The following is a 16987-nucleotide window of genomic DNA, read 5'->3' as shown; positions in this document are numbered from 1 at the left end:
CTAACTTCATAAGTGGATTAATTAGCAATCAAGTATTTAAAGTACCTACTATTTGGCCAGGACTTTATAATTTCTATGAACCTGAAGAGGAAGACAAGATCCTCGACCTCAGAAAGATTATGAGAGACATGACCAGCCTCTGTGAAACAAGTAGAGAAGCAATTCACTGAAGCCCATTACTGAACGATATAGTATCATACCAGACTGGATGACCTGCAGATATTCAGAAAAATGAGATCAGTGAGGACAGAGATTTCATGAGCTAGGAGTTGATGGTTGGGTAATTTGAATATGAAATAGTTATGGGGAGGAAGTCTTTTTCTTCAGAACCAAAAATTAGAGCACAAGAGTTGTCATGTAGTCTGACAGCAGGCAGAATATTTATTTGAAATCATCCTTCTCTTGGAAAGCATGAGGTAGATGGTTTCAGAAGACCTGGAGATGGTGGGTGGGCAGCTTGAGAAGTCAGGTGAGAGGGGCGAGAAGGAACCAGATCATGGAGACACTGAAAACCTGGCACAGGAGTTTAGTAGTTGGTTTTTGAGTTTCCAAAGGCATTGAAGGATGAAGTGTGATGCTGGATTGGGGGAGAACGTGCTGGAGGGTACCAGGAGGTGGCTGAGCTGTCGAGAACAGGACAAGGGCAATGTGTGGGGGGTGGGGGAGAATCATTTTGGAAGACCAACTGGAAGAATAAAATTGGCTGAGTTCCTACAGAGCTTTTTGGGCATTTGAGGTGAGGTTCTTCCTTAAGTAGGAGCCAAGTTCCCATTTTGGAAAGTAGGAGAACAGTGGTGTGACTGACATTCTTCTCTTCTCCAAAATGGAATGAATCTTACCCCATTCTGATTGCTCTTTTGTTTGGGGTGCTAAGGACAGATTTTAGGGAGAGCTAACATCAGATCAGGGCCAGGAACAGTGGGTAAGTTTTAAGCTGGTAGAAAGGAAATGGCTGTGTGGGTAAGCATGTGGTTTTGGGGAAGAGGGTCTCATCAGAGGTAATGGCATGAGCCATTGGCACGTTTGGTGTAAATGCACAGCTCTTGATGACAGGAGTGATATGTCATTACCTGGTTAGGGCAGGTGTCCTTTTAAAAGTGCTAGGAGAGTGGCATGAGGTTCAGGCTCCTGACTGCCTCTTTAAGAGCCATGGTCCAAAGATTTTCTTTTCTGAGTCCTAAAGAGCAAGCTCTGTTCCTTAAGAGTACTTAAGTCTGTGATTTAGCAGTTTTTTCTCCTAACCTAGAGTTTCTCATTGAATCTAGGTTCACGGGGAGAAAGGCTGGGTAGGGCTACACGTTATCAGTTTGCCTTCCCTCTTTTACTCCCAGCTTTGTAAAGATTTCAATTGTTGCTGTTGGCTAAAATACAGTTAGGAAGAAAGAGGTGTCAGCCCTGGGAGCCTCTGATGGACAGGTGTGGGGTGGCAGATGGCATTCTGCAGTAGAATGAATCACTATCTCCCATTCATTTCCTGTAGTCAGGAGTTGATTTATCTTCTGATGTTAAAATGCCAAGTCTTGGGGGACTTATAAAAGTTTCTCTCTTCCCACCTCCAATGTGAAGCAAAAACAAGTCCTCAACAGACTTATAAGTAACTAACAGCACCATGAGAGACCCCAGGGGCGCTGCCAGCATGGTCTGATCTTCAAGAAGCCGCTCCCTCCGCAGCACTCAGGCCAGATGCAGGCGAGCCCAGCCCTCCCTCCTGCCCACCCCAGGAATCAGATTCTGAGATACAGTAGAAAATTTTCTTTTACATTTCAAAATGCAAAATGGCGATCGATAATAATAATATAAAACGCATTTCCCCACCTTCCTCCCTGGTGCAAAATCGTAGATGCACTCAATACCTCACAGATACATAGTTTTGGGCATGTCATCCCTCTGCACTGCTGCATAGCAGCAAAAACTCAATCCCAAACTCCTTTTGTTGGAACACGCAGTTGGTCAGTTCTAGATGTTAGAGGCTTCTTGGAAGTCAGTCCCTGTGGCACCTAGCTTCTGCTCTCTTCCCTCTGGGTCAGGCTTCTTCTCTCTCTCTCTCTCTCTCTCTCTACCTCCCCGCTCCGCTGGCTTCTGCGGTTCCTAGGAGGCGTGTTGTCGGTTGGAGAGGGCCCGGCTAAATGGGACGGCCTCCTGTTTCCTGCCTTTCTCCAGCAGGGCCTGCCGGGCCTGCTCCCGGAGGGCCTCTTGCTCCCGGACAAGCTGCAGCGAGGCCAGGGCTGCCTCCTCGTCGCGCAGGCGGCTGGCGGCCGAGAAGGGGCTGCACACGGTCTCCACCAGGCCGAGCACCACGCTGAAGAAGGCCAGCACGCTGCCCAACACATACAGCTTCACCAGCTTCCTGCTGGGCTTCTGGGCCATCACCTCCTTGGCCAGAGGAATGAGCTCCTGAATCGTTTCCATGTCGGCTCTGGGCTCTTGGGGTCAGGAGTGTCCTGCAGGAAGCACACAAGGAAAGGGGGACCTTCGATCGCTGCAAAACGGCTCCTGCTTTCCCGAGCACCCCTCCCGCAGCTCTCTCGGGAAAGGCCGGTAGGAACCGGGTCCCACCCCGGACATACCGCCCCAGCCCCCACCCCGTGACCCGGCGCCCCGGCGGTGCTCACCCTAGGGGCGCAGCTAGCTGGAGGCAGCGCGAGTTGGAGGCGGAGGTCGGCGCGTCCTTGGGTCAGGCCGGCCTCTGCGTTCTCTTCCTCCCCGGGAGCCGCAGCTGTTCCAGGTGGAGACTCTGCAGCTGGCGCCTTGGAAGCGTTCGGGAGCCGCTTATATCTTTTCTCTGAGACCCGCCTCCTCGGCTCGGCGGCGGGAGCCAGCGCCGCGAGGCAGAAAGAAGGGGAGAGGGAGGGAGCAGGGGGAAGGAGGCGGGGCCGGGACCTGGCGGAGAGGTGGCCACGAGCTGTGCACGCCGGGGCCGTGTGAGCTGAGGGGGTGGTCCTTGGCTCCGGGGCTGGGCGGGGGGTGGGGGTGGGGGCGGTGAGGGCAGGCCCAGACCCAGGAGGTCCCATTCCGGGCGCGCGAAGTGGGTGAAAACCTGGAGCCCCGAAAGGTCCGCGTACATTTCGGCCTTGACGATGACTTTCTTAAGTGGTTTTAGGGGTGCACGGCGTCCATAATGCAGAATGCGTTTGTACTATTTCTTAACTGGCTGATTTCCTTCACAGGTACTTACGATGCTAGGGTTACTTGGTAAATAACTATTCATGAGGGTGCCCTTTTATGCACAGGTGTGCGTGTGCCTTTGAGAGAGAAGAAGAAAGTGAGGTGGTGGGTAGAGGTTAGTCTCTATCTGCAGGTGTTTGTATTTGAACTTCCATGTGTCACATCAGGGTGCTTGAGAAGTGAAGCTGGGAGTTTGAGGGGAGGTGAAGATTGAAGGGGGCTGTTGGCAAAAGTTTGCTGGTCTAGAATGTGAATGTTTCATGCTCTTCCCGGTAATTATTTCCCTCTTCCCTGGATCTGGGGGTACAAATCCACTATACCCACTCAACTTTCTCATGGAAGAAGTTTAGGGCTAGTAGGAGAGAAGTAGGTGAGTGTGAGTGAGAAGATACAGAGTGGAGAGTGTTCTTGAAAACCTGAGGTTATAAAAGTAGGATTGATTTTGTCAAGGATTAAACATAATAACCTTGGATGAGTTCTGACTTAGCTTTGGTTATTGATATGTCATAGTTAGCAAAGTAGGGGGAAAGGGGAGGCAAATGGGCCAAAGGGCTTCAGCTGGAAAAGGGGGACAAGAGGGAGGAAAGGGGGAAATCAGACTGGCCAGGAAATTGCAAAGGTCAGTGATGCAATCTTGCAACAGCCCGTGACAGTCAGTCAGGCTGAGCCCTTGGGGAGCAGCGGGGGAAAGGGCCGTTTTAGAGATCAAATATTTAAATCATTTGAAGTAGTTACAGCCATCTTTCTGTGGGGTCTTGGGCAAGTCCCCAGGCAATTCAGTTAAAAAGGGCCACAGTAACAACTACCCTTTGCCTTGGCTATTAGTAGTTCATGTCAAAGGATTTATGTGTTGGATCGGTTAGGGTTACCTAGATAACTTATTTTAAATTGTGTCAACATCTTGACATAGCAGTCAAGGTGACCAGGGGCCAACTAGAGATTATTTTTGGAGCAGTGTATCCCCTACTTCTTGCTCTCTTAACCTTGTCAGGCTAGAATATTCTGTTATTAGGGTCTTGACATTTTCTTTGAACTTTTCTTATAATTTTGGAACAGACATTTATTACTGGAAGAAATTATTTGGGAGCTTTCCAAAGGTAAAGAATAATTCAGGTTTGTGATGAACCATGTGGCTTCTGGAAGAGTGTTCACTTGATTTCCATTCTGACAGTGAGTCAGCCCAGCTCTGGACCCAAAACTTCGAAATTGATACATCAATAAGCATTTCCTCTGTATTTCCGTAACTTGAAGATGCAAACAACACATCCTCTGAAGTCAGTAGGCTGTAATTTACCTGGGGTTCCCCTTTCCTGATATTTGCTGCATCACAGCTCATCACCATCTCAGGTTAGTGTCTTGATAATCTGAGGTACACCCGCAGCTCCCACCAGCCTGCTGACCAGGGCTAGGCAGAAGGGGCAGCCAGTGAATTTAGTGTTCCTGGTTTAAGTGGTGGTTGGGGCTGAAGATGGAAATGGAGTGGAAAATGGTGGGAGTAGAAGGCTGAGGAATCTCAATTCAAACCTGAATTGAGGAATTTGGGGGCATAGTTCCTATGTCCGGGTGGGGAAAGAGAACCCACCTTCCAGAGCAGGGGTCTTAGTTGAGGCTCAGGATATAACGCGCGTTCTTTAACTGTGCTGACATCACTTTAGAGAAGTATTGGGTCACATCATGCTTGAGTCACACACAAGTGACCCTGCCCGGACCTGAGGAATTTCCTGAGTTGTGGGACTTTCAGAGTCAAAATGGAACAATTCTGGGCAAACTAGTAGAGATGTTCATACCCTTAATTCTGTTGCAACATTTACTTCTGACTTGTCAGGCTGTTTCTAGGAAGATTGGAAGGGGCAGTTGAACAATTGCTTATTTTGCTTTCAAATCCCTTTTCCCCAAACAATAAAAACCTTCTCTTTTGCTACCTGCAAAGAGAAGAACCACAACCGGGCAATATGTGGTCCAAGTGGTAAGTGTGGAAGAAGTGTAGAGCTGCCTCAACAACTGTGCTTTAGAGATTGATGGGACAGAGTTCAGATGTCTTCTGGGTGGTTGGTGGTGTATGAACCTCAGTTAATATGATTTCATTGTTAGCTGCTTACTGCCCTTGGGAGTCCAGGAGGCTGGAGGGAGCAGGTGGCCCTGACCTTCACAGGCCTTCCCAGCCTCACTGCCCCTGACCCCATCCCCAATTCCTGTTCAGGTTTCCAAGCTTTAGAGCAGTATGGCTTGAGGTGAAGGTCACCCTCTTCATACCTTTCACACATCCCTATCCCTCAGGACTTCTTTCATCTACTTTGAAGTCTCAGAGCCATGGGGAAAGTGTGCAGCCTTGAGTCCTATGCCTGCCATGTTTACCCTCCCTAGGAAGCTCATGTTGGAGAGTAAATGTGTTCCCTGCTGTGCTCTGAATTCTCCTTCCCTGCTTCCTTCCAGACTCTTCTTCCTTCCTTCCCTGATTCCAATATTTGTCACACCCCACAGCTATGTCCTGCTTTCTCTTTGCACCCTCTTCACTCTCATTGCTTTGGATTGCTCCTGGTAGGAGATTGTATGCTTACTTTTTTGGTTTTGGTGACATAAGGGGATGGGCCGATGACTTTCCTCTGCTACTGCTACCACAGAAGCCCCTTCCCAAAGTCATCTTCAGTGTGTTTATGATCAGCTGGCCGGGTCGTTTGTAAAGGTGATTTTCCTTGCGGTTGACAATGGAGATCAATAATTATAGACTTGGAGTCATTACTTGTGTCAACTTAGCACAATTAATTCGTGGACCAGGCATTATAGTTCACTTCCTTATCTACTCTTCCTCTCTCAGCATTTGTCCAGACCCCTCTTGTAACTTTCCTGGCCAAAGGATGGGGTAAAAGGCCTGGATTTCAGGCCTCCCAATTCAAATCTGCGTTCCCTCTGTATTTCATATATAGAATTTCTTTTAACTCTTTCTTCCTTTTGCCAGGCACACAGCTCCTGCTTTCATCCATGCAGAATTACTCTCGAACATACTCACATCTTTGTGCTCTAGAATTGAAACATTATTATTTTATCATTTATCCCCTTTACATCTTGTTCCACCCATAGCATTCTCACTCATATGAGACTAAGACTTTGATCTTTTAATTCTTGCTCAATGAAAACCTCTTTTATAGGAGATATGATGGAACTATTTGCACAATTTCACCTTAATTTTTTTTTTCTTAGTTCTTGAGTTTCATTTCACGTAAATTAGTTTTGGAGAGAAGCCTTCTTATCACTCACATATCAATGGATGATTTTACCATTTGCATGCTCAGCCTTTTATCTTTCAGTCATCTTATAGACTGAAATTCTAAGGTCTGGACATTTCTCTGTGAATTCACTGCTGTTATCACAAGTTTGACACTTAAAACAAGACTCCTTACTGTCTCTGTATTCTCACAAACTAAGTCTCCTTTTCAATCCTTATTTCTAGCAGTGGCATCTCCTCTTTATGTGTTCTCTGGGCTTGAAATGTTATGGTTGCCTTTACTCCTTCTCATTTTTTTGTCCCTTTTATTTAAGCAAGCAAAAGTCCGGAGCACTCTTCCTTTTATCAGCTTAGTCCATGTTATTGAATTGACTTATAGTTTGCTACAATAACCTTTGCTAATGCAGTTTCCCTTTAGTTGAAATGCCCTTCTCCCCATTTCTGCATCTCGTAAAACATCCTTCCTCTCTGCAGCAACCCTCCTTCATATGTGTTATCTTCCCAGCTGCCGCCTGACTGAATCCATATCTCTTCTGAGCTTCCAGGGCTGCACACCTTCCCCAAATCTCTAAGATTTCAAAGCTATTGTAAGGAATCCTGAGGGATAAGGGCTAGATGTGATCTGCCTGGAGGCATCTAGTTCACATCACACTGTTTACTGTGGTTGTGTTTGCATTTCAACATGTCTCCTCAGAAATCTCATAGTTATCTCAAACTTTTCATGTCCAAAACAGAACTCTTGACTTTCCACCTGTACCTGCAGGTGTTGCTCACCCAAGTCCTCATGTCAAAAACTTGACTCCTTTCTTTTCCTCACACCCCAAATTCATTATATCATTAAACCCTGTTGACCACCACAATATATATCCTAAGTTCAGCTATGTGTTACTACTCCTATGGTTACTATTCAAATCCGAGTCACCGTGAGCTCACTCTTATACTACTGCAGTAGGCTCCTAACTTGTCTCCCTCTCCCCTTGCCCTGTGTGCTGAATGGTCTGCGCTTGCCCTCCCAGATCCACTCTCCACCCTACTTTATGTCCTGGCCATCTGACCTCTGTTGGATTAGGCCAGTAGAATCCCTGCACTGGTGAGGGAAATGAGAGAGAGGTCAGGGTATTTATTACCCTACCTTCCTCCCTGATGGGCTGTGGTTTGGCAGGGTGTGCTTGCCTCTGCTTCATGTAGCTCTCTCCTATAGCTATAGATCTCCCTGCTTTGCCTTTCAGGCCTGTAGATAGTATTATTTGCTCCCTTCCTTGTTAGTCCTGGGTAGTTTCACCAACCTCTAACCTATCCAAACCTTTGCTAATAATCCCTTTATCCCTCTTCAATCATGCCTTTTGAGTGAGCCATTTATTTCCTGCTCAGATCCTGACTGATATATCCTACTACAATTCATTCTTTATCTAGCAGCCAGAGTGATCTATTAAAAATATAATTCAAATCATATGTCCCTTTCTTAAAGTCCTCAAATAGCTTCCAGCACAGTCAGATTTTACAATTTTCATGTTTAGCCTTTTATCTTTCAATCATCCCAACCCTGGCCTCTAAGGTCCCGCCTAGCCTGGGTGGTACCTACCAGACTGACCCCACGTCCTACCACTCATTCACTTTGCTCCAGCACATCAAGCACACGTCCACCTCGGAGACATTGCACTTGTTGCTCCTTCTGCTGGAATGCTTTATTCTCAGATGGCTGTATGGCTTGGTCCTCTCTCCATTCACGTATATGCTCAAATGGCATCTCCTCAGAGAGGCTTTCCCTGACCACTCCCTCTCATCACTCTCTACCCAGTGCCCTGCTTTAGTTTCCTTCACAGTGTTCATTGCCTAACTTTATATTGGTAAAATTATTTGTTTGTTTTTATGTTGCCTTCCATGCCCATTGGAGGATATCTATTATGAGTTTGTTCTTCATTGTGTTCCCCAGGCCCAGTATAGTGCATGGCCCACAGGAGGTCTTTGATAGGTAACTGTGGAATTAATGAATGTCTTCCCCATTAGAACGTGAAGGCTAGGTAGAGTAGCAACTATGTTTATTATGTTTGTACATACTTGGACTTTTAGTGAATATTCAAAGAAGCATTCAGGGGTTTTTTTTTTACTTTTTTTTTTTTTTTGCGTAAGCCATCTCTAATCCATCTCAAACACTCCTATCAAATTAATCTTACTAAATTTTAATTTTTTTTTTTTTTTTTTTTTTTACTGTCAATTGACCTGGGATGATTTCTTATTGCCCACATGATGAACCTCTGGATTCTGTATGTTGAATTTGTCTGATCTAATGTTCCTGGAATTCAACAGCTCCACAGTCTGACCCTCCCTACGTATCTACTATATTTCCAGTTCTTCTCTACCAGAAACTCTTTGTTCAACAGATGGGTTTCTTCACAGCCCAAGAAGCCATTCATTCTCATTTTTGCCACTTCACCTTTGCATGTATACTTCTTCTTACCTGAAATGCTGTTCTTTTTCTATTCTGTTTTTCTTTCCTTCCCTCAGGCCCAGGTCAAGTTCATGTGCTCTAAGAACTCACCACTGCTGTGCCAGCACATCCTGCCCTCTTCTTTCTGTGAATTTCAGCTGCTTTTGTGGCTTGTACTGCCTAGGTTGGCACTGGGTTGTGTACTGTTCTATACAGTGCTCTCATTGTTTCCTGTGAGCTTGTCTTATCTCTGTGGAAGACCAAATCTTTGTGCCTTTCATAGTTCTGGAATAATAAGAGCCCAGTCAATATTAGTTACATTGATCTAAAGTTAGTGCTAGGTTAGAGATTGCAAAATAACTGGTTGAGACTCCTTTGGGAGGTTATTTTAGGCATGGTGGCCTGTCCTTGGCTCAAAGCCTTGGGATTGAAATTGCCCAAGACCTGCTATCTTGGCTTAGTTCCATACACTTTGGTCTGCTCACCTTTTACTTCCACTCCCAACATAGTGCCTGGCAATTGGCTCACTCTGGGGCACCCCTCTAACCCTACCCCTGGAACCCTAGGCCTTGACAAACTGGCACTGAGAAACAGACCTTTTGCATACATTTTGCCTTTATCCCTCATGGCTTCTGGCCAAGCAGAGCCACCAGTTGCTGGAGCATGCATTATATGCTGGGAGCCCTGGATAACTAGGGGTAATGTGGTTAGGATCCCCCCACCCTGTTGCCTTGCATCCTACTTCTGAATGGCAGTATTATACAAGTTTGAATCCGCACAAGAAGCTTCCCCCTAGGTGCAAATGCTACTTGGACTTAAGAGTTTAGGGCTCTGGAGCTGAGCAGACTTGGATTTAAGTCCTGTCTCCACCACTTATTAAGGTCTGACCTTGGACAAGTGACTTAACTTCCCTAACCTCCACTTCCTCATCTGTAATGTGAGTATGGTGTGGTGAACACCGAATGAGATAGAGCACTGTACAGGGCTTATGGATGTCTGGCATAAGTGAACCAATCAGTAAATGCTAACAGTTATTATTCAGTTGTCTGTGCCTCTTGCTCTATCTCAGCCATTCCCATGGTTCTTTATCCCATCCCAAGGTATTCTGCATTCCTTAGGAGATATTTAAGTAGATTCTAGTAAAGTCCAAAACCATATTGTTGACCCATGTATCAGACATGGTGTTGAACACAGCTATGGAAAACAAAATATATAACTTCTCTTGTTCTCATGAAGCTTATAATAAATAGAGGATATAGATATGTAAACAAATTTTTATAATATACTGGAATAAGGACTATGTTCCAGATTCACAAGTAGAATAGAATGAGAAATTTCTTGGTTTAATTTGGGAGAAAGTCATCAAATATCCCAAGAGTGGATGATACCTGAGCAGCTTAAGTTGTTAAAGGATGCATGGTGTTCACCAGGTGGCTGTGGGAGGTGGTGAGGGGGGTGGGGTGCTGAGAGTTGGGGAAGGCCTTGCACTAGAGGAGACTGCGTATGGAAGGCAGGGTGCATTGAGAAAGCATTGCATGGTCCAAGAGAAGTTAGGCAATATTAGAGAAAGGATGGGTTTGGGGAGATGGCAAGAAATGATGGAGTAGTAGGCAGGAGCCAGATAACAAACAATATGTAACTGGTCTCCTATATATGCTATGATAAGGAGCTGTCCATCCTCCCTTCCTCAAGAAGCACACTATCTTTGACTTCCATGGCATCACATTTTCCTCCTAATCTCTTCTTCTGGACCCTCTCAGTATCTTTTTCTTATTTCTCCTTCTTTATCTTATCTCTAAACATGAACATTTCTCAGGACTCAGTCTTGGTGCCACTCTTTTGCCAACATGCTCTCTTTAAGTGATGTAGTCCACTCTTAGGGCTTCCCTTACTCACTCTATGCAGATGGCAGAGAGAGCTCTAGACCTGTGTATTCACTTGTCTATTCTCAGTCTTGACTTGTATATCTTGTAGATAGCAAATTTACCATGCATTTTGGTTTGCTAGATCTGCCAGAATGCAGTATACCAGAAATGGGTTGACTTTTTCAATGGGAATTTATTAGGTTACAAATTTACAGTTCTAGGGCCATGAAAAATGTCCAAATTAAGGCATTAAGAGGAAGATATCTTCTCTGAGGAGAGGCTGCTGTCACATGGGAAAGCACAAAGCAACGTCTTCCCTCTCCTGGATTGGTTTCAATGGTTCTCTCTCTCTTCTGGAGGCTTTTCTTTGGATTTCATCTCTTGGCTTATTGCCGCGGTCCAGCCGCAGCAGAGGGAACGGGCTTGAAGGTGTGGAGGGTCGTCGGCGCGAGAAGAACACCAAGAGACAGCTCAGAGTGCTCTGAGAAGAGTCGCTTAAATTTATTTTTGCTTAACTGATTTTATACCCTTATTCTTGGCAAAAAAACAGGTATCACAGGATCATGGTTGTGTCATGGCTTACATTTTAGGTAAGGTTACAGGTTCAGGGAAGCAAAGCGAAAGTACACGTTCTGATTTTCTTAGGAACATTTACATAAGTTTTGATAGCAGCAAGATATTGGCTTAAACCGCAGACATTGTGTTTGCAGTTTTTCTGAGTTTAGACTTACTGTTCCTATTATTCTACAGGTGAGGCTATATGTCAAGACCTATTTTAATCTGGTTAAAGGTTAGCTTGTTTTGATTAAAAGGTTACATTGTCTACTTAGATTTTTTATTGTTTCAATAGCATGGACCGGCGCCGTGGTGGGGGAGATTGGGTGGTGATAGGTATCAGTTTTTCTAATTCTTTTATTTCCTCTTGAAGTTTTTGGACAGGTTCCCTGAACCAGGGGCAGCATGTTAAACTCCATCTTAACTGTGATTTCACTAACTGTTGTAAAAAATCTCGTTTCGTTTTAGGCCCCAAAAGACACCAAGGGTGTCTTTGCTCTTCTAAGTTTTTCTATAAATGATAAAGAGTTAAATTTAACGTGCCTACCGTTGACATTTACAATTCTATGGCCATCTTTATTGTAATGATTCGTTTTGATATAATGCTTGGAGCACAACCAGCAACAAGAAGCACACAATTAGTGTCGTTAATTCCAGTATTTTTCTATTACACCATTTTATGCCTCGTCCTCTTTTGGGGCGTTGAAGGCCTTGCCACCGCCCTTCCTTCCAGGGAACCATGTCAAACCGGGGAGGAAAAAGAGGACGCGGCATTTCCCCCTTTATTTTTTAAAATTTCTTTTTGCTGGACTTTCTCGATTTGCTTGATAGATGCCTTTATGGTTTTGATTGCTGTGGGAAAGCAAAAAATAATAATTAATATTATAATCACAGTAAGGCCGAAGTTTACTACATTGGGCCATCCAATAATTGGGTTAAGATTTTGTAAGGAGGACCAAAGACTATTTGCTAGGGTTTCATGTTTTGTTATATGTGCTTTACTTATATCAGTTATTTGTTGTTGTAAAGCTAGAATATCTGGTGCTAGTTGAGTGTTATGCCATATTCCTTGTAAATGGGTTTTTACTTTTTCCCATGACTGCTCTGTTTCATTATAGGGCGCTGGGGTAATACATATCCATTTATAATTAACATGACACCGGGTGGTAAGTTGGGTTTTTAGATTTTGAATCTGGTTTTCTAAATAAATAACTGTATCTTTTAAGGCGTCTACTCTAGTCTTTAAGTTTCTATCTAATTTTTCTTGTAGGGTTAAAGCTAAAGAAATATTATGAGTTAGAGTATTTACATGATGAGCTGTTTGTTGATTTTGAATGAGGGCTGTAGTTGATATAGCTAAAGAAGTAATAATGCTAATTAGAGCGGTAATTCCTAAAATTAACGTAGCTATAAAACGCTTAGGTCTCATTAAGTTGTTTAGCCTTTCCATAACTTGATAGCCAACATCATCAAACCATGGCTCATTTAACTTAACAGGTAATAAGACATAAGAAGGTTGATGCACAATAAGAAAAGTAGTATAATTTTTTGGCAAGCCAGAATTAATACAATTAGTAAGGAGACAGTTAGTGCACGTGATATGATAGGCATTATTCATTTGTGTGATATTAAACATGTGAGTTTTTCCTACTAGAATAGCATGAGGTGCATTTACACATGCACAAATGCCGTAAGGAACAGGGGTTGAACTAGATGGGCGATATAACAACACCATATTAGTAGCAGCAAGCAGACGAAATAAGTTGTTATATAAACCAGTTCGATTATGGGATGAAGCACTACTTTGATAAATGGGGGTCACTAATCCTGGGGTGAACCACCATGTAAGGGGTTCCCCATCTGTAGGTAGACTCTTGTTATAAGTATATTTGTCTGTATTATTTATAATATATGCAGTATAATTATAATTAGGTGAGGAGACTGAAAAATCATAAATAGTAAGGTTACTTTTTATAGGGTGATATATGTTTGCTTTATGCAAAAAGCCACACTCAAGCCATCGGGGATAGCCTGTAGAGTGAATATTTTTCTAATAGATGTCCTTTTCAGGATATTTTTCTGTACAAGGCTCAATCAGAGAGTTAAAATTTGAGGAAAGGTTTACATAACTTTCATTGTAGGTATGGTACCCAAGAGAAACCATGTTGAGCCCCCAGATGCTTCTTTTAGTTCCTTTACGACTTGGGGAATCAGTATAATATGACCGATAATTGATAGGCAAACAGCCAGGAGGAGGAGTCCCGGTTGTTACAAAGCATAGAGGGGCTTCATCAGCATATCCGGTAAAATGAACATTATCAGTACTTTTAAAAGGAATAAGTGAACTAGGGAGTCCTCCCATAAGATTGGTATTATTAGTAAAGACCTTTAAGTTTTTATCCCCCCACACAGTGGGGTGGAAAAGTGGTGGGTTAGGTATATAAGCCCAATATGATTTATTTACAGAAGAACCAGATACCTGACAGGAAAGAAGTGCAATGATAGCCAGAAACAGGTGAACAGGAGTAGGAGTTTTTCCGGTTACCAGGACTACCGTTTCTGCGTCAGCAGTAAGCTTTTTTATCTGCCCCCAAGTGGGCAGACTAGCTTGTCTGGTAGATTGAGCCTGCGGGGTAGAAGAGAGAGATAAATCTTCCATTCCAGGCACAAGATCTTCATCCATATTTTCCTGGGGGTAAGATGACGGGTTCTTCCATTGCGGAGGAAGAAGGGCTCTCCTCCTGTTCCCTCTCCGGGATGGGCGCCACTTCCCTGGCCATGCAAATAGCCTCATGTGTGGGGTCAAAACTATCTTTAAGGACATTCCATAGGGCGAAAGCATCAATAGGGACTCCATCTGGCCCATTTCTAGTATAATATTCTTTAATCTGTTTTCCTATTTTTTGCCAAGTATCTAAGTTAACAGTCCCTTCTTCTGGGAACCAGGGAGAAACATTTTGCACAAAAGAAAAAAATTCTCTAAGCTGTCTGCTGGTAACATTTATACCTCTCTTTTTCAACATATGCTTTGTTATATCTACAAACAAGGAGCGTTCCTTAGACTCCGTAGGTCCCGTAATTACTCGCTCTATCCATACTTCCCAAGTACCTGACCGTAGCCAGAGGCCTGCAGTGCCCTATAGCGAGAGCCTTATACCCTCCCGTAAATGAGAAAGCTTACCTTCAGGTCCCTGTTCGGGCGCCACTTGCCGCGGTCCAGCCGCAGCAGAGGGAACGGGCTTGAAGGTGTGGAGGGTCGTCGGCGTGAGAAGAACACCAAGAGACAGCTCAGAGTGCTCTGAGAAGAGTCGCTTAAATTTATTTTTGCTTAACTGATTTTATACCCTTATTCTTGGCAAAAAAACAGGTATCACAGGATCATGGTTGTGTCATGGCTTACATTTTAGGTAAGGTTACAGGTTCAGGGAAGCAAAGCGAAAGTACACGTTCTGATTTTCTTAGGAACATTTACATAAGATTTCGATAGCAGCAAGATATTGGCTTAAACTGCAGACATTGTGTTTGCAGTTTTTCTGAGTTTAGACTTTCTGTTCCTATTATTCTACAGGTGAGGCTATATGTCAAGACCTATTTTAATCTGGTTAAAGGTTAGCTTGTTTTGATTAAAAGGTTACATTGTCTACTTAGATTTTTTATTGTTTCAATAGCATGGACCGGCGCCGTGGTGGGGGAGATTGGGTGGTGATAGGTATCAGTTTTTCTAATTCTTTTATTTCCTCTTGAAGTTTTTGGACAGGTTCCCTGAACTGGGGCAGCATGTTAAACTCCATCTTAACTGTGATTTCACTAACTGTTGTAAAAGATCTCGTTTCGTTTTAGGCCCCAAAAGACACCAAGAGGGGCTTGCTCTTCTAAGTTTTTCTATAAATGATAAAGAGTTAAATTTAACGTGCCTACCGTTGACATTTACAATTCTATGGCCATCTTTATTGTAATGATTCGTTTTGATATAATGCTTGGAGCACAACCAGCAACAAGAAACACACAATTAGTGTCGTTAATCCCAGTATTTTTCTATTACACCATTTTATGCCTCGTCCTCTTTTGGGGCGTTGAAGGCCTTGCCACCGCCCTTCCTTCCAGGGAACCATGTCAAACCAGGGAGGAAAAAGAGGACGCGGCAGCTTATCTGAGTTCTCTGAATTTCCATCTATCTTTTGTCCTCTCTTAGAGGACTCCCGCAAGGGGATTAAGACCCACCGTGAATGAACTGGGTCGCATCTCCATGGAAACAATGGAATCAGAAGGTCCCATCCACTAACAGGTCTGCCCCCACAGGGATCGATTAAGAGACGTGGCCTTTTATGGGCTGCATAACAGCTTCAAAACAGCACGTCATGCCTAAAATCAATTTCAATACTTATACCCCATAAACTTGTACCACTATTTTTTTTCAGTTAAAGTCTCATTGAGTACCTAGTAGCTTAGGTTGGAAACATGGAAGCCATCTTTTGCTCCTCTCTCCATTGTCTCTCATGTCAAAACAATCACCAAACCTTGTCATGCTACTTCTTAAATATCTCTTGATCTTATCTGCTTTCTGTCCCTTCTGTCACTCTCCTACTCTAAACCACCATCATTTCACATAGATTACTACTATGTTCTCACAGCTGAAATCTCTGCCTTGGGTCTTGACCCCTCCAATCTAATCTATTCCAATCCCAAACAAAGCAATCTAGTGCAGTCTTTAAAAATAAAATAAACAGGATCATGCCACGTTTCTCCTTAAAATTCTTTAGTGGATCCCTGTATTGCCTTTGGATAATGCCCAGATCCTTAGCATTGCTTCTAAGGTCACTTGTCTCATCATTGCCTACTTTTCCAGCTTCATGATATAGGTCTCAGCTTTTGTTCCGTAGGTGCCAGCCACACTGTTCTTTTCCTTCTCAACTTCAGATATTTCCTCATGTTGGTGTCTCCACTTCGAGCACTCTCCTCATCTCCCGTTCATCTGGTGAACTCTTATTCATCCTTCAATTGTCAGTCTCCTCTCACTTCCCAAGGGTGACTTTCACAACCACCTAGATGAAGTTAGTGCCCTTTACTGCATGCTCCCACAGCCACCTCACTTTCTCTTTCATAACCCTGCTGTTTCACTCCATTGTAGGAGTGTAAAGAGGGCAGAAACTATCCTGTCTCTGAGAGCAGGGACTTTCTCTGTCTTATTTAGTGCACTGTTCTCTGGGTTAGCACAAAGCATAGTTCATTGAGGTGTTTAATACATGGCTATCAATTTGACTTTTATTGAATTGGTTTTCACCTATAGGCATTGGGAAACATTGATAGATTTTAGGCAATAAAATGATACAGCATTTGAAGTGATCACCATAGCAGAGTGGAAGAATCATAAGAGTAGGCAAGATGTGAGGCGGTAAGTGAGAAATTGTTAAATAATTCAGGCAGGAGATGGTGAGGATTGAGCTAAGAAGGAGGTAATGGGGATGGAGGAAGAGAGATTTGGGTGAAAGATTGGAGGTAAAGCTGGCAGACTTGATGCTGTGGAAGAGGAAGGAGTCTGGTGTGACTACCAGGTATGGGGAAGACAAGGGGAAGGACACATTTGGCATGAAAGAGAATGTATTTCATTTTGGATTTATTGATGTGTTTGGGCTGCTTATGGGACATGCAGGTAAAGGTGTTCTTCAAGCAGTTGCCTATGAATCATGAATCTGGAGCTCCAGGGAGAGGTTGCATCTGCAGTTAGAGATTTGAGGTTTCAGGGGGTTGGGG

At 43.9% G+C, this 16987-nt stretch overlaps 2 protein-coding genes and 1 long non-coding RNA gene across 8 annotated transcripts in view; 1 reads left to right on the top strand and 2 right to left on the bottom strand.

Annotated features, from left to right (window-relative positions):
* Window positions 1-350: 350 nt before the first annotated feature.
* On the bottom strand, window positions 351-2820 carry G0S2 (G0/G1 switch 2). The gene is made up of 2 exons (XM_077157680.1): window positions 2613-2820; window positions 351-2441 (listed from the first exon to the last, which is right to left on the bottom strand). Exon 2 carries the CDS (start codon window positions 2407-2409, stop codon window positions 2089-2091), a length of 321 nt encoding a protein of 106 aa, XP_077013795.1. The 5' UTR covers window positions 2410-2441; window positions 2613-2820; the 3' UTR covers window positions 351-2088.
* The window catches only part of LAMB3 (laminin subunit beta 3), a 70629-nt gene continuing 55816 nt past the window's right edge, over window positions 2175-16987 (top strand). For 5 of the 6 annotated variants that reach the window (XM_077157677.1, XM_077157675.1, XM_077157676.1 and 2 more), the window contains exon 1: window positions 3816-4512. The gene's annotated coding sequence lies outside the window, so the exon portion shown is untranslated. Of the gene's footprint in view, window positions 2539-3815; window positions 4513-16987 lie in introns of those variants that run through there. The other variant, XM_077157672.1, reaches the window with a different exon arrangement.
* LOC143681004 (uncharacterized) lies at window positions 10777-14993 on the bottom strand. Its single transcript, XR_013174310.1, has 3 exons — window positions 14418-14993; window positions 13716-13862; window positions 10777-12088 (listed from the first exon to the last, which is right to left on the bottom strand). It is a non-coding gene; the product is annotated as an uncharacterized LOC143681004 (long non-coding RNA).

This window comes from Tamandua tetradactyla, chromosome 4, assembly GCF_023851605.1.
Source record: "Tamandua tetradactyla isolate mTamTet1 chromosome 4, mTamTet1.pri, whole genome shotgun sequence".
Classification (NCBI taxonomy): domain Eukaryota; kingdom Metazoa; phylum Chordata; class Mammalia; order Pilosa; family Myrmecophagidae; genus Tamandua; species Tamandua tetradactyla.
The sequence above is the reverse complement of the archived record's forward strand: the minus strand, read 5'-3'. Positions and strand labels throughout refer to the sequence as shown.